Below are 27,798 nucleotides of genomic sequence, written 5' to 3' on the forward strand. Positions count from 1 at the left end.
TCTGGGGGCCAGGAGGCCGCGGCTAGAAGAAGCAGACCAGCTGGGGCACTTGGAGCAGTATAAATAGCCACCAGCCCGCCTACCCTGACCCACCGAGCTTGGCCATCCGGAGTTTGCAGCTGCAGCAGCCTGGCCAACGCTGACCACAGTCGGCTGTCCTGAGCCCAAGCCCAAGTGGCAGACTGTCAGGCAGGCAGGCATAGCCCCTGGGGACTCTGAGTGGACAACACTTGCCATCCCCGGGACTGATGCTCTGTTACGCTGCCATGCTGCAGGGTGGCCTCTTTCTCCTCCTGGTGGCCACCATGACTGCAGCCCAACAGAGGCGGCAGGAGGCCAATGGTCGCTGGTCGCATCGCATCCAGCATGGTCAGTGCAGTTACACCTTTGTGCTGCCTGAGCCTCGGCCCTGTCTGCAGGAGCCAGAGACCTTTGGGGGCTCCAACATCCTCCAGAGGGACTCAGCTGCTAGTGCACTGCACTTGGGGGACTGGCGGGCTCAGCGGGTGCAACGGCTGGAGAGGGCATTGGAAAACAACACGCGGTGGCTGCGGAAGGTAGGGGGACCGGTGGAGCGGGTGGCAGGTGGGATAGGGGATGGGGTGGGGTGGGGCTGGGTGGCCAACATAGAGGTTGGCTAGACTCTGAGGGCTGAAAGTGGTGCAGATTGGGGTGTGAGGCCTGGAGTCGGGCAAGGAGGTGCCTGAGGCCACACAGCAGTGTCAAAACTGGAAAGTTGACTCCTGATCATTTGTTCATTCATTCATTCCCAGCAGGAACTCCTTGAGCTCTGGCCGGTAACCAGGCCCATTGTGGATGTCAGGGAGGCAATGGTGTAGAGAAGAGGGGAAGGGACAGCACAGTGACAAAAGAGAAGGCTCACAGAGTGGCCGGGCTTGCCTGCTCATGGGCCTGGAGATGCCTGCCCATGTGGGTGGAGAGAGAAGAGGGGAGACAGAGGTACAGGACAGAGTCCAAGAGGTGAGGGTAGAGTGGACAAGCCAGGGGAGGTGGGAGGATGGGCTGGCTGGAGCAGAATGAACTACAGGGAGTGGAGTGAGTCCTGGGAGCCCTGGGAGGAGGTGGAGTGGCCAGGCAGCGACAGCACTAGGCAGGCAGGGCTGTCTGCACGGGGCTGTTGGGTTCTGTGGCTGAACTGGGTGTGGGCTGACAAATCGCAAGGGGTGATGGATGTCGCTGTGTGGCTTGGCTCTAGAACAGGTGGGCATCTGCTGTGTACCCTCTGTGAGATGAGCCAGGCTGACTTGGCCCTGGGGGATGGGGCAGGGACGACATCCTCTGGGGACCCAGGGGTGGTCTGCCTGGTGGCTGTGGAGTGGTGGATGGGACGGTCACAGAACTGCAGGATGTATTAAGTAGCAGAGAGCTGGACAGCTGTGAGTCAGGGTAGGAGATGAGGTTCACTAAGGTGCCCAAGCTGCTTGGGTCTCGCACAGTCAGGATCCAGTTTCCGCTTCTCTGAGAGCTGCACCTGCCCTGGTACCCACACCTTACCCTTGGAGCCCAACATTGCACTTCCAAACGCCACCAGTGAGAGCTGTCTTCCAGTCATGCTGCCCTAGCCCAGGGGCCCCACACTGGATGGCCTGTACAAGAATCACAGCCTCCCTGGCCAACCCCCGCCCCCCCACCCCCCGCTGCCTCCCCTGGCTTCTACGACTCCACCTGGCAGACAGAGGGCTCTCGCGAGAACCCAAGCAAACTGTGTGCAGGTTTCCACATCACTCCAATAAAAACCCAAAACCTTGCTTCCTAGGATGTGCCTTCCCATACATCACGTAGTTGACCCCTGACCTGCTTCATTTTTTGCTTCAATGCTACCTCCTGGCTTCGGCTCTCCCTATCCAGCCTATTGCTAGTGGCCATCCTTTCATGGTTCATTCTCCCAATGGCCACGACGGCCAGAGTTGATCCATTCCGAAGCCAGGAGCTTCTTCCTGGTCTCCCAAGTGGGTGCAGGATCCCAAGACTCCAGGCCATCCTCCGTTGCTTTGCCAGGTTACAATCAGGGAACTGGATGGGAAGTGGAGCAGTTGGGACACGAACCGGAGCTCATATAGGATCCTGGTGCTTGCAAGGGGGAGGATAAGCCAATTGAGCCATCATGCCACCCCCATTACTCCTCCCCAACTCCCAATGTTCTTAAAAGACTTTGGGTCTGTGACATCTAAAAGGGCAGGGACTGGATCCTCAGGGCCCACAGCTGTGCCTAACACTACAGGTGCTTGCCTCAGGACTGCTGACCAGGCAACTGCCCTTCCAACCTCTCTCAGTGCCACCAGCTCTGGCCTGTCCAGTGATGACACTACTTGGCAGCTGAGGAGGTCCCCAGCTCCCAACTCAAAAATAACTCCCCTCTATGTGCTTATGGGGTGGGGGTCTCAACTCCAGAGCAGCCTGGGACCCAGCTTCTTCCTCCCAGCCAAAAGTACTTCTCTGTTTGAGAGGTCACACCACCCAGCCGGCAACCTGCCTGCCCCCCGCCCCGTTCTCCCCAGCAGCAGGTCCTGTTCATTCTGTGAGCAGGGTGCCTCATGCTTGGGATGGGTGCTATCTAAGTCAATAGCTGTCAGAGGTTGGAAGGTTCCCAGCCTGTTGTGGGATATGTCTTTCTGATGTTCATCCACCTGGTCTGGTGATCCTGAGCAGGGGTCACAGTGTCATAGAGTGCCATGGGGCCAGAGAGGACGGATGAGGGAGTCCAGCCAACCTGAGCCCATGCCCTAGCCCAGCACTTCCTTGCCAGGTGGCCATACATGAGTGAATGTTTCTCCATCTACAAACTGGAAAATGTCATGGGATGGCAGAGAATATCAGAGAGATCCCTCTTATGTTGCACCCAGCCTTGCCTCACAAGGATTGGGGGTGGAGGGTAGCCCCCGGGGGTCTGGGCATGTGTATTCAACTTGGCACAATTTCTTCTCTGGACAGGGAAATCTCAGGCCTGAGCAGGGTTGCCAGTACCTTGGGGTTATAAATGCCACCTGCCCACACAGGTGTTCTTAAAGGGTTTTTGATCCTAGGTAGCCTCCAGTGGCTTTCCAAGTTGATGTTCGCTACTGCCACCTGCTGAGAAGGCGCTTCTGGGTCAGTGCTCAGTCCCTCTATACCTGCCACAAGAGCAGACCCATAAGGCAGGACACTTGGTCCCTGCTGTGCCTGTTACTGTCCCCTTTTTGGAAAGCAGAAGGGGAGCCTGAAGGGGACAGCCATGACTCTGGAGCACAGCTGCTGGGAGCTGAGCCTCAGTTTGGCCTCTTCTGAGCTGTATACCCTGTAGTCACTCACTCCACCTCCCTGAGCCTCAGTTTTCTTGCCTGTCAAAAGAGACAATAATGCTTCTTACCCCTGTGAGGACTTAATAGGTAATGCCTGTGAAGTCCCTGGCCTGGTGCTGGGAACACAGCAAACTCAAGGTGCATACCAGCTGCTGCTCTGCTGCTTTGTGGGGGTCTTCCTGGAAACAGGGACACAGGTCCGACAATTCTTGGGTCCTTACTCCCCATGTTGAGACACATTGCCCCTAGCTGCCCAGATCTGTTCCCTCTCCTTCTGAGCCGGGAATGCTTGCTAACTTCTACAGCTGTGACCATGACCTTCCTTTGGTTCTCCTCTTGGCCTCAGAGCCTTTGAAATGCAAGCACTTCCTTTTGGCTTTTGCTTTAACATGCCAGAAGAGAGAGCAAAAAGAAAAAAAAAATAGTTTCGAAACCATCTGTAATTACACCAGAAGCAACAGCATCATTAAGCATGTTGTATCCTCTGCAAGGGGGTGGCCACAGGGGGCACCCTCCCTGTCATGAGAACCTACTCAGCCTGGGTCCCCAGTTCCCCTGCTGTTCCCTCCATGAGCAGAGGAGGGAGCAGAGGCCACAGAAGGAAAAGGCCTGCAGGGTGAGGGACAGGGCTCTGGTTCTTTTTCCTGCCTATGGGAGGAGGAGGCAGGGAGGTGAGCTCTGCAGAGTAGGGATGCTCCCTCTGTGTCCACAGGTCGCAGGCCCTGGTCTGCAGCCAGCTGGGGTCCCAAGCTCAAAGTGCACAGTGTGAGGAGAGGGGCAGCCCATCAGCTCCCTGCCCCCCTCTTCCTCATTATCCTTCTCTCTTGGGACCTTCCCCCTTTCTCCTTGTCCCTGATCACCCCTTCTCCCACTGCTCTCTCTGCTCCTCCCCCCTGGAAAGCCCCTGGCCCATGACTGGAGCAGCTTTCTGCAGGTTGCATGTCAGCTCTGGGCTCTGCTCCGCTTCCTCCAGGTGGAAAGCGTCAAGGTGGAGGGCCAGCGGGGGCCCAGGCTGCAGCTGAGCAGTTGGTCACATAGCCCCCCAGGGCCAGCCCTGCACCCAGTGCTTCGTTGGTGAGGTTGGAGTAGAGTGGAAGAAGCACCTGCTTGCAGCAGGTACTCCCTGTCAGTACTGTGGACTGCCTCATGTATTCCAGCCAGGAAGTGCTATCTGCTGCCTTTGGCCCACAGTCCACAGAACAACTCATTCTACACATGGGAAGATTGAGGAGAAGCAGTGCCAGACACAAACCCCAGGCTCCCTGCCATACCCTCTCCACATCTTTCCTAGCTTCTGCATCTTGTTCCCCTGGGGCCTCTGCCTTCCTATCCCTTTGCAGCTTGCCTGCCTGATGTCTCTCTCTTCTCCACGTTTGATAGATCTCACAATGGTCCTGTCTTGTAGCTGCTAACTCCAGGAAGCACCCCCACTTCCTGGCTGACTGCCTCTCTGTCTCTGTGCCTCTCCCTGGTCCTCCCCTGGTCCCCATGCTAAGCCTTCTGCCTCCACTTCTCAGACTGTCCACATTAGAGACCCTGGACACATGAACCCATGGTCAGCCTCCATCTGTCAGCTGGGCCACCCAACTTGGGCCTCCCTTTTTCCCCCAACTCTATACCCAGAGCCAAGCAGGAGGAGCCAGGATGGGCAGTGTCCCAGTTCTGTGGTTCGCTCCAGGACCGTGACGTCAGACCTCAGAATAACTTGGCTTTGCAGCCCAAGGGTCTCGGGGCCTCGCCTGGTTGTATGTGGGTCAAGAGAGCACGCAGTGGGAGCCTGGTGTGGGGCCTGGTCTAGCCTGGACACGCCCATACTGGCCCGGCCTCCCCACACTGCCCGTAAATTCTTGGCATTTTCAGCCTTTGGTTATCCAAACAAGAAGTGCATCCTGGTTGCCTGACCAAGTGTCTTGGGGTTTGATTTCCTAATCTCACTACTGGCTCCTTTCTCAGCAGTCTGGGGCCTGGGGCTGGGATGGGGAGATAGCAGGGCTGGTTCTGGGAGAAATGGTGTTCCTTTTCCAACAGATGGCCTGCAGGCGACTGACAGACTCAGGTGACCAGGCCTGGGGAAGACTGTAGCTGCTGGCCACCTGCCCAGATGTGGCTGGGGGAAGCAGCAGCAGGCAGCCCTCTTGGCTTCCCCCAGAGGGAATGCATTTATTTGTCCAAGTGGCTTGGCCAGGCTGCCCCTGGGGACAGGGCCACGTTTCCTAGCACTCTCCTTCCGGGTCCTAGAGCCCAGCTGGACTGGGATGAGTGTGGAGCTACTCTCCCCACTCATTCTTAGGCAGAAAAATGGAGAAACCCAGCCTGGCTCACCTCCAGCCAGGCTCAGGCCTAAAGGCATTTGCTCTGAGAGCCAGCTGGGGGCCTGGAGAGTGCTGATGGGTCCTGGGAGGGGGTGGTTAGGAGTCCTGTCTTTCAGGGGTACCCTGACCTCCACCTGATTGGTTCCTCTGGCCTCTCAGGACCCTCTGAGACTCTCAAAGAAAGACAACAGAATTCAGGATCAGCACTTATTAGGCACCTACTATGTGCCAGGCACTGTCATTCATGCCTAGTGAGGATGATTGCATTCTCTTGGGACAGTAACACCCATGAAATGGGATCATTTATTTGTCCCTTAGCAGAGGGGGAAACTGAGGCACTGAGTGCTGAGGTGCCTTGTCCAAGGTTACACAACTAAGAAGGGGAGGTTGCACTCTAGTCCAGGTCTTTGGCGGTCTCCCAACACGTCCACGCAGGCAGGTTCCTAGGGAACCAGAAGGACCGTGGCCTCCAAGGGGGCTGCTCACACCTGCTGGGTCTCCGCCCCCCCTCGCCCAGAGATGCCTCCACCAAGGAGAGCCCAGTGGAGCTTTGGGCAGCACCTCTACCAGCAAGGGCAGTGTGCAAGGTCGAGGGTCCAGCACCCCATCTGCCTGCTGCACTCCCAGCCTCAGCCCAGGCCTTGGAGGTAAATCCCACTGAGCCCGAGTATAGACTCGGGGAATGCCTGGACTTCACTGCTTGCTGGCTATGTTGCAGTTTCCTTGTCTGTTAAATGGGAACATGAATGAAAGCTTGTGGAGAGAGTGAGTTAATATACACACAGAGCTCAGAACAGTGCCTAGCATGGAATACGATTTATTTTTATTTATAAGGCAGATGTTGATAGAGAGCAGAAACAGAGAAGTCTTCCAACCACTGAATCACTCCCTAAATAGTCATATAGGGCAGAGTTGAGCAGATGTGAAGCCAGGATCCAGGAGCTTCCTCCGGTCTCCCATGTGGGTGCTGGTCCCAAGGACTTGGGCCATCATCCTCTGCTCCTTTTCCAGGTCATAAACAGAGTGCTGGATCAGAAGTGGAACCACCTGAACACAACCCCACACGTAAATGGGCGGCTGGCACTTACAGGTGGAAGGTTAGCCTGATATGCCAGCACGTCAATCCTCTTCTCCCTCCCCCCAACACACACAGAATAAGAATGCTGTGAACGTTAGCCATGGACGAGACCCTGGGAATGCAGTCACTTCCCCACTTGCAGCCTCAGTCTCTCAGACTGCCGAAGGGGCAGTGCGGGCTGTGGGGCTATTGGGGACTCTCCAAGACTTTACTGGCCCAAGCCTGGGGCAGCCTGCTGAGGTGGCTGCTTCCCATCAGGCCAGGCTCTGGTCCACACCCCTGCCCAGCCCCACCTTGGGGCTAGGCTCCACCCAGATCCTAGAACAGGCTTCATCCTGGCCGCCCCCTCCCCTTCTGTCCCACATGGGATGAGGAGCACCCCTCACATCTGCTCAGCCCCTGCCCTCCTCTTCCCACGACCAGGAGGGCTGAGTGAGGGCAATTGGTCTGGGGATGAACCTGTGTTTGCGCATTGGATGGGTGGCTTTGGGGAAGCCATTTCTTTGCAGCTGAGCCTCCACTGGCTTGTCTGTAAACAGGATCAGCAGCAGGGCCTCTATAGAGCGTGGGGTGAGGAGCCAGTCAGAGGCTATTTCTAAGTGCCCTAGTATACTCTTGGCAAATTTAGCATGGTTATGAAGGGTTTCTAGGACAAACACTTTCTACAGCAGCCCCTGGCTTCTGCCCCCACTCCTGCCCCTGGTAAAGTTCTACAGGCAAAGGGCAGAGGGCCAGCAGCCAGGAGCCTCCAGCTGCCCAAGGAGCCAGCTCCAAGCCTGTGTTGGCGATGGAGCTGCAACAACCGATCACACAGTTGACCCAGCCCCACTACAGTTCCATAGCGGTGACCACAGAACCAGTAGCTTCAGCAATCACACGCCTGGACCATGCCAGCCATGGTCTTAGGCATGGTCTCATTTAACTTTCATGACAGGTTAGTTGTGGCCATTTCACAGATGGGAAAAATGAGGCTGTGGCTGATCCCACAGCGGGGAGGAGTTAAAGGAAGTATTTAAAACAAGAGGAACTTTCCAGAATCCTGCAGGGCGATGGCAGAAAAAAAGGATGTTGGGCACCATTCTGATTTTTTCTCAGGTGCCTGATTGATCTTTGGCAACAACCCCAAAGGGGCAGTTGAGGTCCCCACTGAAGAAGATCTTCTGCTGAGGTGTCACGGCTAGTTAGCAAAGCTGGGGTTTGAACTCAGCACCTAGAATCATAAACAGTGGAAGCCTCCCCCATCTTTGCAGGATCATGGGGGGCCCCTGTCCTCCTCCAGGGCTTCTCCCATGCAAGGGGCCAGTCCCATGCCCTCGCAGCGCCAGACCTTTGGGTAAGCTGCAGATTAAAATAATTTTAATGTACAAGCAAAGGCTCAGATATACAAGGGATATAAATGTCTTTGAGATGCAGGTGTCAAGATTTCTTCAAATATTTGTTTTATTTGAAAGTCAGAATTACAGAGACAGAGAGAAAGATCTTCCATCCATTGGTTCACTCCCCAAGTAACTCCAATGGGGCAGCGCTGGATCATGCCAAAGCAAAGAGCTTCATCTAGGTCTCACACATGACCCAAGCACTTGGGCCATCCTCTGCTGCTTTCCCAGGTCATTGGCAAGAAGCTGGATTAGAAGTGGAAAAGCCGGGCCCAGCACGATAGCCTAGCAACTTAAGTCCCCACATTGCACACACTGGGATCCCATATGGTTGCCAGTTCTAATCCTGGTGGCCCCACTTCTCATCCAGCTCTCATCGCTTGTGACCTGGAAAAGCAATCAAGGATGACCCAAAACCTTGGGAACCTATACCAGTGTAGGAAACCCAGAAGAAGCTCCTGGCTTTGGATCAGTCAGCTCAGCTCTGGCCATTGCGCTCACTTGGGGAGTGAATCATTGGACAGAAGATCTTCCTCTCTGTCTTTCCTCCTCTCTGTATAACTGACTTTGCAATAAAAATAAATAAATCTTAAAAAAAAAGTGGAACAGCCGGGACTTAAACCAACATGCGCATTAGCATTCCAGATGGCAATGTTACCTGCTACGCCACTGTGCTGATCCCGATTTCAGAAGGTTATGCTTAGCATCAGTGTTAACATAGAGCTGGGTCTAGGACCGTGTGTCACCTTGAGGTGGCAATGGAGGATGCACAGTGTGTCACAATATCCACAACCACAGACCTGTGAGGTGGAAGAGCCCTAAAGACAGAGAAGGTGCAGGTGTGTTCCTTCCTGACTCGCTCTTACCTGGGATATATGATCTAGCGTACAGAACAGGACTTCTGGAAGAATCCTTGTGAGGAATCTTGTCATGTCTGCGGTGGCTATTCACAGAAGCCTGGTCACTTTGCTTCTTATCAGGATGTAATCCATGCGCATCGAAGACACCGTTCTCATGTACAAGTCCGTGAGTTCTCCTAAGCAGACTGATCACGTGGCCACTACCATGGAGACCACGGACTGCATCCCAGAACTTCCTTTGTGTGCCTTGGCAGCTTGCAGTCCCCATTCTGGGGTCTCCCTTGGATTCTGGCTTTTCCAGAAAGTCACGTACCGGGACTCCCACAGTCACTCAGGCTTGCTGGTGCTTATACTGCTGAGTTAGACCACGGCAAGAATGAACCCGAGTTCATGCGTCTATCTTTTGCGTGAGTCCATGTTAGGAGCACAGAGGCTGGGGCCCTTCCCCCTGACCGAGGTCACTCATTGGAGGATATGCACCCATGTCTGTCTGGAGCATCTGTCCTTCCTCCCCAGCCCGTCCCTCTCCCTTGAGGCCCCTTGAAGAACCAAGAGTAGAGCTGACTGCTCCCAAGTCACACATTTGTAAACGGAGGCACAGGGCCTGGCTGCACTCTTCAGAAGGCCACAACTAAAGTATAGCTGAGTCAGGCAGTAAAACTAGGCCCAGGGTATGGGGGCCAGAGCTCCGGGCACAGGTAGGGGAAGGCTAGATCCTCACCCCAGGCCTGAGAATTTGCCAGAAGAATAGCAGAGCCCAGCCTGGGTGGGGTCCAGGGCCAAACCCTAGCCCACCATCCAGGCCATTGTTAGTCCCCAGAACCCTGAGCCACCGAGCATGGCCCATCTGGCACAGACTGCCCAACCCAGGGTGGGTGGATGTGGCAAATTGGGTGATTCACTCCAGCTGTGGGGATCTTTATCCTGCTCAGCCACTTGTAGCCACAGGAGGACCAGGGTCTGTGCTGGGGGGTGAGCCCAACAGCACCAGCCCTGCTCTGTGAAGGAAACCGCTGGTCAAGGAGTCCTTGGAACCTTGTCTAGCAGGTGGTAACCTTGGGAGGATTTCTCCAGTCACTGTTTTCCATCTGCAAATGACAGACTTGGGGAAGACGCCTGGGAAGGTCTCTCAATGGGAATGAACTTGCTGCTTGGCCGCCTAAAGCAGTCAGGGCCTGGAGTCAGTGTTGAACTCGAGTTGCAGAGGTTCAAGGTACACGGAAGTCGGGGAGCAGCCTTGGTATTGCTCCACCTCCGGGGGCCCCAGCCAAACACACCTTAGGGTGCCCGATAACTGGTGGACTATGTGGTCGGAAGGTGAGGAGGCACGAGAATGGAGTGAACCAACTGGTCCCAGCTTCACCTTGAGATTCCAGTGGGTGGAGCTTAGAGTCAGGTGCAGCAGGGAGAGGAAGGCTGAGCAAGGTTGGGGTCTGACTTCTGGGAAGTGAGGGCGAGTAGCGAGGGAGAGGCAGGGATGAGGCAGCGAGTGCTGAGGAAGCAGGGCTCTGTGTTGGGTGTTCTGTATTCATAGATGCTTTTGGCTATGCGTGTGGGGATGGTAGGTGGGGGGCATGCAGGGTAGAGTCTTTGGGGAGCTTGTGCCTGTGCACTCCCAGCCTGGGGACCTGGTGTCCTCGCTGCAGCAGCTTGAGCACCTGCACCTTTGCGGCCTCTCACCAACTCTTCAGCACTGGCACATGGGTTCCTTCATAGAGGAACAATCTGGAATGCGTTAAGTAAAAGCATCAGAGTGCTTGGGAATGCTGAAATGGGACTCAGAGTAAAAACAACATACACGGTGGTGCTGTGGCAGTATTTCCCAGCTGAGCATTTGACAGTGTCTTGGGGGACCAAAGCAGTGAACTCCAGATGCTATAATGACCATGGTAGGAGACAATGGTTTGGATTCCCTGGTGGTGAAATAGGACTCCTTGGGGGAGGAAATGCCCAGATTGGCTTATACATCCGTAGTAAAAACACATCACTGCTCATCCCAGGCCCCAGAGCCCAGAATCATCTTCACAGACCCTGGGGTTCCATGCTGAGGGCCCCTAGCCTAGACAGAGAGCATTCAGAGAGGTGAGGGGAGAGGGCTAGGCCATAAGACCCCTCAACAGGCAGCAGTTGGACAGGGGTAGGGGTGGGGAGGAGGGGTGAGAGAGAAAGCAGGAGACACAGAAAATCCCGGGAGGGCTTTCAGCGAGAGGATGTGACCACCTGGGCTGTGCAGCTGGCGTGGAGTAAGACAATGGCACGGTGTTAAGGGACATTGGGAAAAGAAGGAAAAGTGCAGGGAGAGACATAGTGGGGTAGAGGGCATGGACTGCAAGGCGCTTAGAGGGTATATTACTTCTCTGTATGTCTTTGTACATGTGCAGTGCTCTGTAATTCCACAAGAGGTCTTTCATGGAAAGATCTTATCATGAAGATTTTCAAGGACAATACAGATTATGAGAAAATGAGGTGTGAGTGGACTTCAAAGGATTTTTACATCAAAATAAATCCATCTTTTCATTTCATTTCCATGAAACTTTTGAAGTATCTTTGTATGTTAATGTGGGGAGGGGCTCTTGGAAGTTCCTGAGGGTGGGCATGGAGGTGACCAACGGAGGTGGCGTGCTGGAACTGGCTGAGGGCCTGTGGGAGCCAACAGCTGTGTGTGCTTGGTTTGGAGATGAGAGCGTGTTTGCGTGGTAGCAGAATAGTGGAAGATAGGGACACTGGTGACACAGGGGAGGAAGCAGGGTTGGGGGCAGCTCTGGGGCACTGATCTCCCCGGTCCTCAGTGCCCTCTGGAATGCCCACACCCAGACTCTCCTGTTGCAGTGAGCTCAGGCCCTGCCTGGGGCTGCAGATTTCATCTGGCTGGGCTGCGACTGCACAAGGGATATTTCTAGCAGGTGCCTAGGTGAGGGTCACTCAAGGCACACATTTTGAGAAACTGTTCTAATCAATGCCAGAGCCCCCTGAGTGCAGCCCTCCAAGGTTTGACAATGGAGTCTGCTTCTTCCAATGCTCTCCTGGAGAGGAAGGGATGGCAGCAAGGGCAGGAGATGAAGGCAGGAACAGCCAGAGCCTGCCTCCCCAGCCAAGGTCTTGGCCTCTCCCTGGGGAACACCAGTCTTCCCAGGGACTCGGCTGGTTGCCCTGGGAGGGCCTCCTGGGAGATTGAGGGCGATGGCGAGGGACAGAGCCAGAGCCAAGGGGCAGATGGTGGCCGGCTAGAGGCCAGCATGTGTGCAGCAAGGAGTGGCAGGAGCCGGCCAACTCTGCCAGCGGACATGGCGCCCCAGAACACACTGTTCTCCTATATAGTTGGATTCTGGGTTTATGCCAGGCCAGCTTCCCTTGCTCCTGGGAAACCCAGCAGCCCTTCAGAGACACGTGGGATCTCAGAAGGCTTGGCAACTGGACAGCCCAGCCCCCTATGGCAGACCCAGGGGGCCAGGAGATGGAAATGGAGCTTGGTAGATGAGCCTGCAACCTTTTCCAAGGGGAGGATGTGTGCCCACCACTGCCGACTGGCCACCTCTGGGAAGCAGAGGAAAGAGCCTGGGACCAGGGCTGGGCTCTGCCTCCTGCTGCTCTCGCTTCTCTACCAGCTCCTGGAACACATTGACTGACCACTCATGACATACCAAGCGCAGTGCTTAGGTCTAAAAAAAAAAGGTGGGCAGCGGGCCCAGCGCGGTGGCGCAGTGGTTAAGGTCCTCGCCTTGCACGCCCGGGATCCCATATGGACGCCGGTTCTATCCTGGCAGCCCCGCTTCCCTTCCAGCTCCCTGCCTGTGGCCCTGGAAAGCAGTCGAGGATGACCCAAGGCTTTGGGACCCTGCACCCATGTGGGAGACCCGGAAGAGGCTCCTGGCTTTGGATCGGCATAGCATCAGGCCGTTGCGCTCACTTGGGGAGTGAATCATTGGACGGAAGATCTTCCTCTCTGTCTCTCCTCTCTGTATATCCGCCTTTCCAATGAAAAAAAAAATAATAAAAATAGATCTTTAAAAAAAAAAAGGTGGGCAGCAAGATCAAGTGCCTGGTTCCATGGAATTGATATCTATGGGGTGAGAGAGGTAACAGAGAAATGTACACTATAAAGTCCAGACACAGTAAGTGCATAGAGAGACCTGGTATGATAGGAGGGAGCAAGGCATGAGGATGGCAACAATGCTGACACAGGGTTCCAGAGGGAACATTGTGAGAACAGCATGTGCAAAAGTCCTGAGATCAGTATGTGCCTGCTCCTGCTGTGATGGAAGAAAGTAAAAGCATCTCATCTGGAGTGGGAGGAGAAAGGAAAAAGAGAGGAAACAACAGTGACAGTGGGAAGTCTAGACATGATGACCACTCGGTCTCTTCTCTTGGATAAGATAGGGACCCTGGGAAGGCCCACAGCAGGGGTCAGAGTAGGGGACAGATGTGATATGACTTAAGGTTACCAGGTTCCCTCTGTCTGCCGAGTGGAGGAAGGGCTGTATTTGAGGCCAGGCTGGAGGAAGAGGGGCCAAGGAGAATGCTGCTGGGGTTGTTCAGTCTGGAGATGGGCAACCCTAGATCCTTCCATGGAGACATTGCATGGGGGAGGGGGAGGAGGCTTGCCCCATCTCCACCCGCTGACCGCAGCTCACAATCTCTCCACAGCTGGAGAGGTACATCCAGATGAATGTGAGATCAGAGCTGGTGCAGGCCCAGAAGCAGCTGGTCCAGAATCAGACGGCCACCATGCTGGAGCTGGGCACCAATCTCCTGAACCAGACCACTGCCAAGACCCGCAAGCTCACTGACGTCGAGGCTCAGGTACCAGCGGATGAGCAGGTGCACCTCAAGGGCAGCAGCCGGGCAGGCGGGCTCACAGCCCAGGCCAACTGTGTGGCCTTGACCTCCATCCCTGGTTGAGTCCAGGACCTCCTATGAGTCACCAGAGTATCACCTTCCAGCCCCAGGGAGTCGTTGGGGAAAAGTGGGGAGGGGAGGGCTTAGCTTTCCTAATTCATCAATCTTTGGTGGGCCCCAAGGGTCTGGAACAGGAACAGCACAGAGATGGAGGGAGCAGATGACAGAACAAATGACTCGGGGCCACACATTCGTTGAACCCCTGCTGTGACCAGGCATAGTGCTGCCTGAGTCTCATTTACAATTTTAGGTCTTACTGCCATGGTGCTTAGCTAGAAAATTCAGGAAAAGTAATACACTAGAAGGTGGTGGTGCTACAAAGAAAGCAACATGGGAAAAAGGACAATGATGCTGACAGGGTGAGAGGGGTCCAAGTAGCGAGGTCACACACACAGCATGGCCAGGAAGGGCCCTGGAGAAGGCAGAACCAGAGCAGGTGCAAAGGTCCTGGGGTGGCACCGTGCTGGCAGACTCCTAGAACATCAAGGAAGCCAGTGTTTTTGGAGGAACCAGTGGTGGGGAGAGTGTTGGATGAGGGAGCAGAGAGGTGATGGAGTAGACCAGACTTTTCCACTACAGGAGATGCGAGTTATGGGCATACCTGAGGCTGCTGAGCAGGATCTGGGTAGGAACCTGGTGCAGGATGGATGAGAGGCTGGAGCTGGAGAGGGACCTCTGGAGGGACAGGGAAATGGTCAGGCACCATTTGGAAGGTGGAACTGACAGCACTTGCCAATGGACTGAATGGGGGCATCAAGAAGACAGCAGGACGAGTGGGCCTGCCACCTGTAGCTGCCTCCCTGCAGCACAGGAAGGAAGCTGACCAGATGGGCACAATGGGGCTCTAGAGGTTGAGTGAGTGCAGGAATCAGCAATGGCAGGTGACAATGGGTCAGCAGAGCTGTTGGCAGGCAGCTGGGCTGCAGCCAGTAGGGCTTCAGTGGGGCTTACAGAGATCCTGTCTCCCCATCCCTCCCCACCCCACACTCCTGCTTGCTGGCACAGGTGCTAAACCAGACGTCACGCATGGAGAGCCAGCTGCTGAAGACCTCGTTGTCCACCAACAAGCTGGAGAAGCAGCTGCTGCTGCAGAGCCGTGAGCTCCACCAGCTGCAGGGCCACAACAGGTGAGCACAGGGCTCCCTCCACCCTCAGCTCTGGCCACAACAGATGAGCCTGGCCCATCCTCCCACCCCAGCCTGGCCACAGGAGGCAAGCCCGGCCCACCCTCCCACTCCAGCCCTGGCTACAGCAGGCTCTCGGGTTGGGGTTGGCACACATAGTGAGTGTCAGAGCCAGGGCCAAGGCTGGGGCAGGGCTGGACTTGGGCTGGTGCCTGGCATAGCTTTGGGGCCAGAGCCTGGGCTAGATTTGGAGTGTAAGAGGGGCCCATCCGGGGAGTTTGGGCTGGAGTTAGAGCAGCTGGGCCTAGGCCAGGGTTGGAATTCGGACTGGAATAAGGGTGGGTGCTGAGCTGGCACGAGCTGGATTGGTGGCCCAGTAGGCAGGGGGCTTACTCACCAAGCACTGGGTGGGGACAGGGGACAGGCGTTTTCTAGGGGCTCTCAGACTCAGCTCTCTTGGTCTGCTTTCTTTCCTCCTCTTTTTTTATTTCTGCTTTCTCAATAAATTGTGTAAAATTTGACTCCTTTACACAGATCCAACTTACACACAACAGGATTCACCCTGTGAGTTTTAATTGTACTCACTTATTTGTAAACAAATCAGTCCTAGCCCCTGGAACTGCTGTCTTTCCCAGCGACTTCTTGTGTGCGTGGTCAGGGAGTTTCTGTATTATATGCAAATGCACATCAGGCCAACACACCCTGTAAATTACAAAAGGAAAAATAGTCACAGGGTGGAGATAAGGCTGTGGAACTCTGACAGCCCAGGCTGATCCCATCTGGGTTTCGGGCCAAGGGGAGAAAAAAAAAAAAAACCTGCTAAGGTCAGGGAAAGGCAAAACCACCGAGGAAAGCAGCCCCAGGCCTGTTAAAGGGGTCAGGTGTTTATTGTCATTCCCTTGCTGGGTCAGGAAAAGGCTGCAAGGATTGCTGGCTCCTGCTGATCTGCGTGTAATTGGCAAATGCTGTCCCTCACCCCAAGGCCAAGGTGGCATGAATTGGAACTTTCCATTCCCTCTGCATTGGTACCAAGTACCCAGGAATCGATGACAATAAATGACATCAATTGAGCTCTGGGTTCATGATGACCATCCTGGAACTCTGGGAACCCCAGTGCTCACCCCCACAGCAGAGTTGGGCTCTGGGTGATGTTCCCCCACCCTGCTACACTCAGTGTCTTGTCTGGAGTGGCAGCGAGCACTAATTGGCACCCCATTCTTTCCTCCCAGCCAGCCCAGCCTTGCTGTTCCTGATTGCTGGGTCTTTCCATTCACACCAACAACACCTGGCTTGTGTGTTTAGCTCTCTCCGTGTCTCAAGCACAGCCGTAGACCCTGGGACTCCAGAAGTAAACTGAGACAAATATTCCTCAGTTATTCAAGGCAAGTCAGGATAGCCCTTTTTTGCTTTTATGAAGCCCATACACACCACTCTGCCACACCTCTTTTCATCAGTTACCTTAGAAACAATTCAACCACTGGGTACCAAGCTGGCCCGTTCTCTCCAGCATTTCAGTACTTGCTGGTAGGGCTGCTGTATTGCCCAGTTGATGGGCATAGTGGTTGCTTATGGCATTGCACTAAACAGCGAGGGATGCTATGAGCCACCACCCCCACCCCCGGAGGGTCTCTTTTCCCACCCTTGTGAGCACACCTGCAGGATCTGACACAAAAAAGGAAGCCTTGCATCAAAAACTCTCTTTTGAAAATGTCCAGCTTGCTTTGTAATCTATGACAAAAACACCTGGTGCTTACACATCCTCATGCGACATGAATCTGCACAATTTCAAGGTGCCCATACATGCCCTCCACCACACCTGCTCTGTGGTGGGCGCAGTAGGAACAATTTCCCTGCTTGCTGTCTCTAACACAGGTGTCACCTGCTGCCCTTCCTCGTGTCACCCTCTCCTCTGCCTTCTCCAGGCCCTGGACATGTTTCCCAATTCCATGCCAATGTTCACTCGCTGCCTACTTCTTCCCTGGGACTGCTGCAACACACCAGTTCTGGTAGCTTTGTTCAGGCTGTCTCCTGTTCTCTTTGATGACAGAACAGACACTAGCATGGTCACCCAGGCTCCCTGGAGGGCTGCAGGTACAAGGGTGGCCTACCTGGGTTTGGATCACGGTGGCCTGGTGGCAGGTGCTTCCTCCTGAGCTTGCAGTAGGGGCTGGGAGCATTGCACAGGCTCAGCCTGGTGTACTCTTCCCCCATTCCACAGCATGCTGGAGACTCGGTTGCAGGCCCTGGAGGCCCAAAAGCAGGCAGAGCTGGCAAGCCTCCAAGGTGAGAAAGAGAAGCTGCAGCACCTGCTGGGCCGCCAGAACAGCACCCTCATCAGCATCCAGCGCAGCTTGCTTGCGGCCAGCAGCAACTCCAGTCTCCTGCAGAGCCAGCAGCGCCAACTCTTGGAGTTTCTGCAGCGGCTGGTGCATTTCCTGGCCCAGGGCCCTGGTGAGCAAGGGCTGGGGTGTCCCCATGGTGTGGCAGGATGCGGGCAGGCAAGAGAAAGTGGACCCTGCAGGAACAGCCTCACATTTCCCCACAAATGGAAATTATGACAAACAATAATAATAATGGCACAACTGAAGTTCAAAATGGAGCCAGTGCAGACAGCCTTGGACATGTCCTTGTCCCTCCCTCAGCCTTCATTTCCCCATCTGTGCAATAAGGAAGATGACAATAACAAGGACAGCACATTTGAGTTCCAAAATTCTTCCTCCAGTCCACCCTTTTCTGAGCCTCAGTTTTCCATGGCAGGGGGAGGTTGGAATCAAAGCACCCGCAGGATTTTGGACCCATTAATTCCCTGGTCCTTCAGCCCAAACGAGACAAACAGAAGTGAGCCTGGGGAAGGGAGAATCACTCACAGGCCCACCCTCCTCCCCCGAACCCTCAATGACTGCTAGCTGCTTCCAATGGAGCTTGCCAGGACACTCCCAATTATGCAGTCAGTAGTCCACAAATACTAATGAGTGTCTCCTATGTGCCAGGTCCAGGGCCGAGTGCTGGTCATGGACCCTGCCGCTCTGCAGAGGTGCCCACTCCACGCACCGTGGAGTCTCAGAGGGAGGCGAGGGAAATGTGTCTTTGTTGAGTGCCTACTGTGTACCAAATCCTCCCTAGCCATGCCCCACACCACACAAGGCCTGAAATGCTGAACTACGAGAGACAAGGCTCCAACCAGGGCCAGAGGTAGACCCAGCAGAACTTGGCACAGGGAGGGTCAGCATTTAGGAAACTCAGATTGGAACCAAGAGATGGAGAATGGCTCAGGGAGAAACACAGAAGGGGCCACCATGGCTATCACATCTCCGTTGTGGGAGGGTGGAAATCATTGCACAAGGGATTCGGCAATAGTGATGGGGCTCCACCACCATGGCTGGCAAGCATCTGGGGCCACAGGATCCCACTATGGTTCTACTGGGTAAGGGCTGAAGGCCCAAGGAAGCCCTGAATCGGAGAGGTATACACCCTTCAAACCATGCATGCTGATGTAGCTAAACCCTAGCCCTCCCATGGAGGCTGCCTTCTTGAACCCCAAGTGTAGGTTTCTGGGAGCTCAGCCTGAGGTACAGAGCCCAACACCCCTCCACACAGGCTCCCCCAACCCCCAGCCGTAGGCTGTCTGGAGTCTCTGAGGTCTGCTGCCCTGTCTGGGTTGGGGGGCTTGTATGGCTCCTCACCTAGGGGACCAAATGGCCCTTTTGTCACCAGGAAAGGACACTGGGGAGTGGCTTTTGTCCTCTGTCTAGATGAGGTGGGGGGGCGCAGAGGGAATGAAAGAGAGAATTGGTCCCCAGGCACAGAAGCAAGGGCTGCTGGACATGAGCAACATGACCTCCTTGGATGACTATGTCCTGGGCGAACTGAGGCAGCAAAGAGAGGGGAGTATCTTCTGCATCAGGTGCTTTGGTTCAGTTTAGACAGGGATGTAGCCGAGAAGACTGAGCTGTACACAGTGTAAAAGCCACATTCATTATCATGGACACTGGCCAGCCTGCTTGGGGCTCAACTGTGGAGAGCGAAGGGGAGACTTGTGCAAGAAAGGGCACTGACTTGACAGCCCAATGGAGCAGAGGCCCTTAGTGATGGGCACTGGGGCTTGCGAAAGGCTCTTCCCTACTCAGAGCTTCAGCCTTCCACACCTACAGATTGGGAGTAACTAATTCCTGGAGTTCTTGCACAGAGGAGGACCAAACAATTTCAGGTATAGCAAGGAGCATGGTGCTGGTGCTCAGGGCCAAAGGGGGCAAAATAGGTACAAATCAATAGCTCAGAGGTGGCTGTTGTGGAGCGGTAGGTTCAGATGTTACTTTGGACATCCTCGTATCAGAAAGATTGGATCCTGAAAGATAAGTGACCTTGCAGTCAAGGTCACTTATGGGGTCCCACAAAATAAGCCAAGAAAAGGATTTCAAGCCCTGCAGTCTATTGGGCAGCAGGAAATTTACTTTTGGGCAAGACCTAGAGGATCCTAGGGTGGGGAGGGGCTGCAGTAATTAAATTAATACTCTCCTGACCCAAGGCAGAGCAGAGGGGAGAATATGGTGCTTTAAGGACAGTGGTTGGTCCTTGGGGAGAGTGGGATGAGGAGCCCAATCCTGGAGCTGTAGGGAGATCCAGCTGCCTGGGTGGGCTGTAGAGGAGGCCCAGGATCCTCAGGACAAAATACCTCTGAGACCGGTATGGAGGGCAGACTCTGCCGCCCCTGGCTGTGTACCCCCTGGACTTCAGTGCCCCAACCTGTAAAATGGAAAGCAACTCAGTGGAATGAAGGGCCCCAGTCCCCAGGAGAGCCTTGCAGCCTCCTGTCTCCCTCTCTGCTTGCAGTCTCAGTCTAATCCAGGCCCCACTTCACACTCTGCCTAGTCGAGGGTCCCCGGCATGGCACGTGATTCTCTCCTCCATCCTGGCCTCTCTGCCCTGCACATGGCAGGTTCCTCCCTGCCTCTGGGCCTTTGCAGATATTGTTTCCTCTGCCAAGGACACCATGCCCTTCTCTACCTGGGCTACTCCTGCCCCTAGTTTGAGTACCAGCTCACTGACAGCTCCCCTGGGAAACCTGCCAGGTCAGACTCACCTCTCTGGGTCCAACCCTTTCAAGCTAAGACCTAACAGAGTATGCACCTGCTCCCTGCTTCCGACTATCTCCAACTGACCTTGGCTTTGTCCCATTGCAGCATCCGTGAAGGCAGCTGAGCAAAAGTTCCAGGACTGTGCAGAGATCCAGCGTGGCGGGGCCAATATCAGCGGCATCTACACCATCTACGTGGCCAATGTCACAGAGCCCAGGAAGGTCAGGACACTCCCCAGGGATGGACCTGTCAGAGGGTGCTGAGCCATGGCCTTCCCACACAGGTGCCCCCAGAAGTGCAGGCAGAGCCGTGGGCAGGGAGAGGCCTTCTGCATCCCCACCTGCAAGGGGTCAGATCATGGAGTCAGGAGCAAGTTCCCAAAATTGAAAGTCCATCTTTTGCAGTGTCTTCTCCATTGATCTATGCTCGCTGATATAACAAATCAGCCCGGAAGTTCAAGGGGTTCAGCTCAAAGATGTGCATTTTAGTTTACCTGTAGTCCGGGTAAGTGTGGGAGTCAGGATCCCATTCCACATGGCTTGTGAAGGACCAGAGCTGATGGAAGCTGCACCATTCTCAGTGAGAGGTTCTCTTCCATTGTTTTCCCAGGCCATAAGCAGGGAGTTAGATCAGAAATGGAGTGGCTGGGACTTGAACCAACATCCACATGGTATGCCAGTGTCATAGACATAGGTTTAATTTGCTGTGCTACTGTGCCATCCCCTCTCGATGACTCGTGGTATCTCTCTGTAACTGTTCTTAATAAGCCATCTGCCTGCCCTATCATAGCCCACTACAGAACAAGCCCTCCTGAGGGTTGATGTATCTTGGATCTTTTGGTTGTCTAGGAATGGGCTAAGAACCAAGTTTTTTTTTTTTTTAAGATTTATTTTTATTGGAAAGTCAGATATACAAAGAGGAGAGACAGAGAGGAAGATCTTCCATCCAAAGATTCACTCCCCAAGTGACTGCAATGGCCAGAGTTGAGCCAATCTGAAACCAGGAGCCAGGAGCTTCTTCCGGGTCTCCCACATGGGTGCAGGGTCCCAAGGCTTTGGGTCATCCTCGACTGCCTTCCCAGGCCACAAGCAGGGAGCTGGATGGAAAGTGGGGCTGGCTGGATTAGAACTAACACTCACATGGGCTCCCAGTGCGTGCAAGGCAAGGACTTCAGCCGCTAGGCTATTGTGCTGGGCCTGTGGAACCAAGCTTATGGTCACTGAACGTTATACATGTTCTGAACTGGAGAGAAACATAGTATGTGAACAAAAGTCTATCTGAAAGATTTAGCTGTAGAGATGAGAAGCTCTTTGAGGAAAGGCCTCTTTGTTATTGTGTGGCAACCCCAGGGCCTTAAACAGCGCCTGGTGCAGAGTAGGAGCTCAGAAAACGTTTATACCCTGAATAACAGCCGTGACAGCATTTCCTGAGTCTATACTGCATGCTAAGTACTTCCCTGCCAATCAGCATTTTATCTACATAGCAACCCCGAAGTGAGAATGAGCAAAAGGACCCCATGGGCTTTGTGCCCGGTGTGTGTCGGGCTCAGGTCTAAACATGCACCTGCGGAAGATCTTTTTTTTTTCCTGGAAAGGCAGATTTGCAAAGAGCAGAGACAAAAAGATCTTCCATCTGCTGGTTCAGGTCTCCCAAGCTGGTTCAGGGTTTCAAGCTTTGGACAACCCTCTACTGCTTTCGCAGGCCACAAGCAGGGATCTGGATGGGAGGTGGAGCATCAGGGACATGAACTAGTGCCTATATGGGATCCCAGCACATGCAAAGTAAGACTTTTAGCCACTGAGCCCTTGCGTTGGGCCCTGACTGCTCCACTTTCGATCCAGCTCCCTGCTAATGTACCTTGGAAAAGCAATGGAATATGCAGTGGGCCCACCTATATGGGAGACTCAAATGAAATTCTAGGCTCCTGGATTTGGCCCTGGCCACTGCAGCCAAATGGGGAGTGAATCAGTGAATGGAGGATCTGTGTGTGTGTTTCTTTATCTCTATCGTTCCCCCTCTACCTTCCAAATAAACACATCTTTTAAAATAATGATAGTAATAAAAACCAAACATACCTTGACTTGTCACTAGTTCTCACAACGATCTCAACTTGCCAGGGAGAAACTTTTCACATACCTGTAACCAGCTCTGCAAGGGGAGTCTAAGACAGTGTTGCTGGCTCCAAGACTGTATGCACTTCACCAAATGAGAAGTATTGAGACCATTTAAATTGTCAATTTAATGAGAAGTATATGAGATAATTTAAATTGTCCTGACTTTCATACCCGATTATCTTTAGACTTTTCAAATTAAATTTTGAATAAAGGATGCAGGGCAAACGGACTCTGCAGCTGTTCAGGAGGTAAAGCTGTAAACATGCCCATATGCCACCAAAGGTGGGAAGGCTCTGGGAAGACCTTGCTTGGTCACTACTTTAAGAAACAATGGTCATGGGTGGGAAATTTGAGCCTGGATCTTTCCAACATCCCAGAACAACAGGCTCAGCTGCCCTGTTGGGGCCCATTGACCAAGTTACATTTGCACCAGCCCTCATTTGCTTTCTGAAAATCTCCGAGGGCTACAGCCACTCCCCATCCAACCCTGCCCCCACAATTTGTTCCAGGTGTTCTGTGACATGGAAACCGACGGAGGCGGCTGGACCCTCATCCAGCAACGGAAAGATGGCACTGAGAACTTTCAGCGGAATTGGAAGGATTACAAACAGGTAATGGGCTGCCCAGAGGAGGGGATTTTCAACCCTGACACTGAGGATAGGGGCTGCCTTGCTGGCAGGGAAACTGGTTTATTCTCACCCTCCACGGTATGGGAGGGGGGCTAGATAGCAGTTCCCTAGAGCTGACCACCATGGAACAGATCTGTCTCCAGACACACTCACTTTCCAGGACCCCAGCACCCAAGGTTGACCTTTGTGGAGGTTCTGATCTATGTCCTAAGGGGAAGTTGATTTCATTTTCATTTTGTGGAAAAGATAATACCTATATATTACTTAAGGAATGCAAAGGAGAAGACAGAAAAGAAATCTGCTTCACTCCCCAGCCCCCAACTCCACAATGCAGGTGAATTGTCCTGACTTTCATACACCTGTGGCCATTGCTGCAGGAGTGATTCCTCAATGTGGAAGACCATGGGTAGTTTCCAACATGGGAAACGGTGCCTGAGCACCTTCCACTTTTCTACATTAAACTTGCAATAAAGGATTTTGGGAAAGTTGACTTAAAGGCTCATAAAATTTTCAAAGGAAATAGACCAATGTAAGCAGAAGGAAATACTGCTCTTTAAATAACAGTATTTAAATTGCAAATATTCCTGAGCCAATTGGATTTTAAACAGTCAACATCCAGCAGGAGCACAAGGGATGCTGAGAAGGTGAGATGTGCACAAGGTGCTGGCCATTCGCCCCTCACCAGCAGCAAGGCAGGAACTAAAATGAGGCACGGGGCTGGGGAAGGAGGGGAGGGGGTACTCCTTGCCCCTGTCCTTGGTGCTGAAATCTTCCAACCAAGGGTATTGGTTTTTCATCACCCCTGGACACCAGCGACAAGACACCCTCAGGCTCTTAGCTTTCTAGTACTAAGTTGCAGACATTGATGTACTGAACAAAGCTTGATTTACCATTTAGGCATCTGTTGGAAATCTTATTTGGGTTTATATTGCGGCTTTACTTACCTACCCTTAGTATCCCAATGCCTTGAGTGAAGGCCTACTCAAGTATACAACCATGTGGCCAGCACTCAGGATTAGGCAGACACACTTCTAGCCTCCAATCCACCACTTCTGTGCTCCTTTCCAGGCTATATTCCCCAAAGGTAGTCACTATTCTCATTCTGTCACCACTGATTTGTTTCGCTTCTTCTTGAACTTCAGAGAATGGGATTTCAATTATTTTTTAATGAGCTTTCACATTCTCTCTAGGAGCTGGAGAGCTCCCACCCCAAGCCTGCCCACACTGTGCTAATGAGCTGGATCCTTAGGCACAATGATTTTGGAGAAATGGCCAGGCCAGCCCATCTGCCAAGGGATGCGGTCTCCCTCCTGGGCACCCAGCCCACCCCAGCCTCCTCTTCCTGCAGGGCTTCGGTGACCCTGCCGGGGAGCACTGGCTGGGCAATGAGGTCATGCACCAGCTCACCAGCAGGACAGCCTATTCATTGCGTGTGGAGCTGCAGGACTGGGACGGTCAGCTGGTCTACGCCCAGTATGAACGTTTCCAGTTGGCCAGCGAGGGGCAGCTGTACAGGTGGGTTTGGGGTCTAGGTTGGCAGGAGGGCTGGGGTTCCAGAGCTTGCGGCTCTGAAGTCTGCATCCTGGGTCAGTCTCTGGGCGTGCCTGTTCCTACCATCTGTCCCCCATTGTGGCACACGTCACAGGCCCTGGAGGCGACGGCTTTGCACTTAGCACTTCCCAGCCAATGGGTGGGGTCAGGGTGTTGCTGACGCTCCTTGTCTTGAGAGTAGGAAGGGGCTTTCCAAGGTCACCCATCCTGAGCCAGTCCCTTACAGAAGCCCAGAAGTGGGGGACATGGGACAATCCAGGCTGTGCTGTGCTCTGGGGTGCAGTAGAGAGGCCTCCGGCAGCAGTTCCTGGTGCTGCCTCAGCTTGCTTTGTGAGCCTGGCTTCTCTGTGCTTTTGCTTCAATGGTGAGATGGGCTTCAACATGCGGCAACTGAGCGCATCGAGGTTCCCCACCCGTGCCCCAACCTGTCACTTATTGGGCACGTGCTGTGTTAGGGGAACCTTCTGACACAGGAATTACTAAGGCACCGGGCTCCCATCTCCCATCTCCCAGAGTTACAAATTAGGTAGCACCAGCAGTTGAATTCAGGTTCCCCTGCAGGCAAAAGTCACAGTGTTAAAGATGATATTCCTGATTCGTGGTGCTCTCTGAGCCAGGATAAAACTGAGGTCATAGACTCATACCCTGGGGACTGCAGAGGACCCCTCATGTCACCTGCTTCTAACACTAGCTTCACAATACTATATATTCATGAGTGGGGAGGTCCCTTCCTCCCAGGGAGTCCTGGATGACTCTGTCCCTGGCACTGTACGCCTGGGGACTCAGTGATGTAGTCCATGCCCCTTGCTTCTGAAGACAGTTCTGATATCCTCCCCGTGGGAACCACTCTAGCCTGATGATGATCCCTCCCGGAAGACCCCAGCACATAGCTCTTGGAGGCACTGCCTCACATCTGATTACAAAAACAAGATGTATAAGTGTAAGACTACACATGGCACTGTAGAGCACTCACCAGCACCCAAGGCCCACAGAGCACACACACCCAGCACAGCACACACTCAGACATGTGTCAAATGCTTCAGGGCAGCTCTTGCAGGCAAATACATACACACACACACACACAAACACACACACACACACACACACACACACGAGCCAAGGCTCAAACATGGACTCACACATGCAAAGCACACTTGTATGTCTGACTGGGAGCCCCCAGAGACTTGCAAGTTTGCTTGGCCTTTTTCAGCCCAAGCCATGAACATGCATTTGAGTGCTGTGTTCAGAGGACATCGCCACTCCATGACACAGGAGGCCCCTGGCAGCTACAGGTCCCCATCTTGCTGGCCAGAGCTCGAAGCTTGGGGCAGTAGACCCACAGTGTTGCTAGAGTGACTAGTGTGTTACTAGGGTGATCCAATACCTTTGGTCTATCCCTGAGGCCAGCCAGGTCCAGCACGAACTTGACACCAAACCTCAGGCCCCAAGGGCCAAGATCATGGGAGTGAGTAGGCTGTCTCCCTGCCCCAACCCTAAGGAGCTCACCCAGGCAGCCTCTTGGCAGCACCCAGCCTGGAAAAGCAGTTTCTGAGTGGCCCTGGCCATCCATGCCACCCCCTTGCAGTCAGAGCAGCCCCTCCTGTGCACAGTACCCACTACCCTCCCCCACCAGGCCCGGCCCTGGGCCCAGGGCTGAGTAATACGGGCTCCAGTACTGCCCTGCATGTGTCACATGCAACCAGCAGGGTCGTTGTTCACATCACTGATCTACACTGAGGCTCAGAAAGCTGGAGCCACCCACCCCAGGGCATGCTGCTGTGGGATGTCAGAGCTGGGATTGGAGCATTCTGCGTCCTACCCAACGAGCTCTAGGTTGTCATCCCAGACAGCCTTGGACCCTGAGTCAGGCAAAGAAATGTAAACCTCCTCACCTCCTGTGCCCCAAGTCTCCCGCCAAGCTACCTCAAGGGGGTAGTGCTGGCAATGGCCTGGGGAGCAGATCCAGGTGGGCTAGTGTGGTCGAGGAAGGCTTCTTGGAAGAGGTAAGTGGGTATGAGGCTGGAAAGCCCTGCTCCTGCTAAAACCTCAAGCAAACTCTCTGGATCTTGCCAAGCCCCTCTGGCAATTACAGGGAGATGACTAAGCCCCTGCACACAGTTCTCAAACAAGACCCAACCCCTTGGAATGCACATCAGGAGACAGCCATCGTTGCACTCTTTCCATCATCATCCTCATCCCCTTTCCTTTCCACATCCCCTGAAGGAGCCCTGGCATGCTGCGGGTGCTTTGTCCCTGGGAGACAGCAGACAAGGGAGCGAGCCAGAATGGGACATGGTCCAAGCACAGTGGCCTGGGACACAGCCCCCAGGGAGGCCCTTCCCCACCAGCCTTATCCTGACTCTTGATCTTTCTCCTGTCACCACCCTTGGGTGGCCTCCAGGCTTTCTGTGAGTGGCTACAATGGTTCCGCTGGGCGCCAGAGCAGCCTGCCCCTGCAAGGTGCCAACTTCAGCACCCGTGATGCAGATAATGACAACTGCCACTGCAAGTGTGCCCAGATGCTGTCAGGAGGTGGGTGTGGAGTGGAAAGGGTCCCCTGGGAATTGTCTGGGTGCATGTGGAGGGCATGGCCTTGCCCACCCAGGAGGTCCCTTCTTGGGCTTTGCTTCCTCCTCAAACTGCTGGTGAAGCCAGGCTAGAAGAACACTTAGGGTGGGGTCTTCCAGGGGATGCCTGATGGCCTGTTAGACCCAACTATGCAGGACCAAGCCTAGGGAGACCCAGAGGAGGCTCGGGTGGCAGACAGGGTGATGGAGCCTGAGAGTGGGGGGTGGGGATGAGCAAGACGCAGGAGGAGAGACACAAAGAGAGGCAGGTGGCGGCAGAGAGAGACAGCAAGACAGACAGTGAGGGTCAAAGCAGCAGGGGCCAGGATGGGTAAAGGGAGAAATGCGGCCACAGGCAAGGTCGGGAGGCACATGCGGGGTGAGAGATAGGTGACTGGAACCGCCTGCTGCGGACAGAGGCAAAGAGGGCAGCTGACAGGTGAGCACAGGTGCGAGAGGCAGGGCAAACATCAGAGAAAGAGGGATGACACCAGTGTGGTGGAGATCACCAGCAACCAACAGAGAGCAAGGAGGACACTAAAAGGGACAGGAGGCAAGGACATGGGGGTCGGGGGAGGGGAGGAGGACCCCCCCCCCGCCCCCGGCCCACGCTGCCCTCCCTGGCTCAGACTGAGCAAAGGGTCTCTTGCATGCTCCACCCCCTCCAATGAGCCGGGCTGTCCAGGAAGTCACAGCCGTGAGCAGCCTCCATTTCCTGGCTGAGCCCCAACCCCTGCCCCCTCCCTCTCCTGCCAGGCTGGTGGTATGACGCCTGCGGCCTCTCCAACCTCAACGGCATCTACTACCCAGTACAACACCACCTGCGCAAGATCAACGGCATCCGCTGGCAATATTTCCGGGGCTCCAGCTACTCACTGCGTGCCACTCGAATGATGCTGAGGCCCGTGGGCGTCTGA

At 54.3% G+C, this 27,798-nt stretch overlaps 1 protein-coding gene across 2 annotated transcripts; it reads left to right on the plus strand.

The window, feature by feature from the left end:
* The first annotated feature begins 248 nt into the window (after nt 1-248).
* On the plus strand, nt 249-27,798 carry ANGPT4 (angiopoietin 4). 2 transcript variants are annotated; one of them, XM_040981155.1, is made up of 10 exons: nt 249-557; nt 13,570-13,725; nt 14,827-14,948; nt 17,164-17,373; nt 18,821-18,849; nt 20,126-20,241; nt 22,644-22,745; nt 24,112-24,278; nt 26,716-26,846; nt 27,638-27,798. In XM_040981155.1, the coding sequence occupies exons 1-10, from the start codon at nt 249-251 to the stop codon at nt 27,796-27,798; spliced, it is 1,503 nt and encodes a 500-aa protein (XP_040837089.1). The 2 variants fall into 2 exon arrangements, with proteins under 2 accessions (XP_040837089.1, XP_040837090.1); XM_040981156.1 differs by lacking the exon at nt 18,821-18,849 and having other exon boundaries at nt 17,164-17,396.

The sequence above is a fragment of the Ochotona curzoniae genome, unplaced genomic scaffold, assembly GCF_017591425.1.
Source record: "Ochotona curzoniae isolate NIBS_2020 unplaced genomic scaffold, NIBS_Ocur_1.0 contig_3520, whole genome shotgun sequence".
NCBI classification, from domain to species: Eukaryota; Metazoa; Chordata; class Mammalia; order Lagomorpha; family Ochotonidae; genus Ochotona; species Ochotona curzoniae.

Coding starts and splice junctions, on each gene's coding strand:
- ANGPT4 (XM_040981155.1), top strand. CDS start 249: ATGCTCTGTTACGCTGCCATGCTGCAGGGTGGCCTCTTTCTCCTCCTG. Junction 20,242..22,643: donor ATGTCACAGAGCCCAGGAAG/GTCAGGACACTC, acceptor AATTTGTTCCAG/GTGTTCTGTGACATGGAAAC. Junction 24,279..26,715: donor AGCGAGGGGCAGCTGTACAG/GTGGGTTTGGGG, acceptor GGTGGCCTCCAG/GCTTTCTGTGAGTGGCTACA.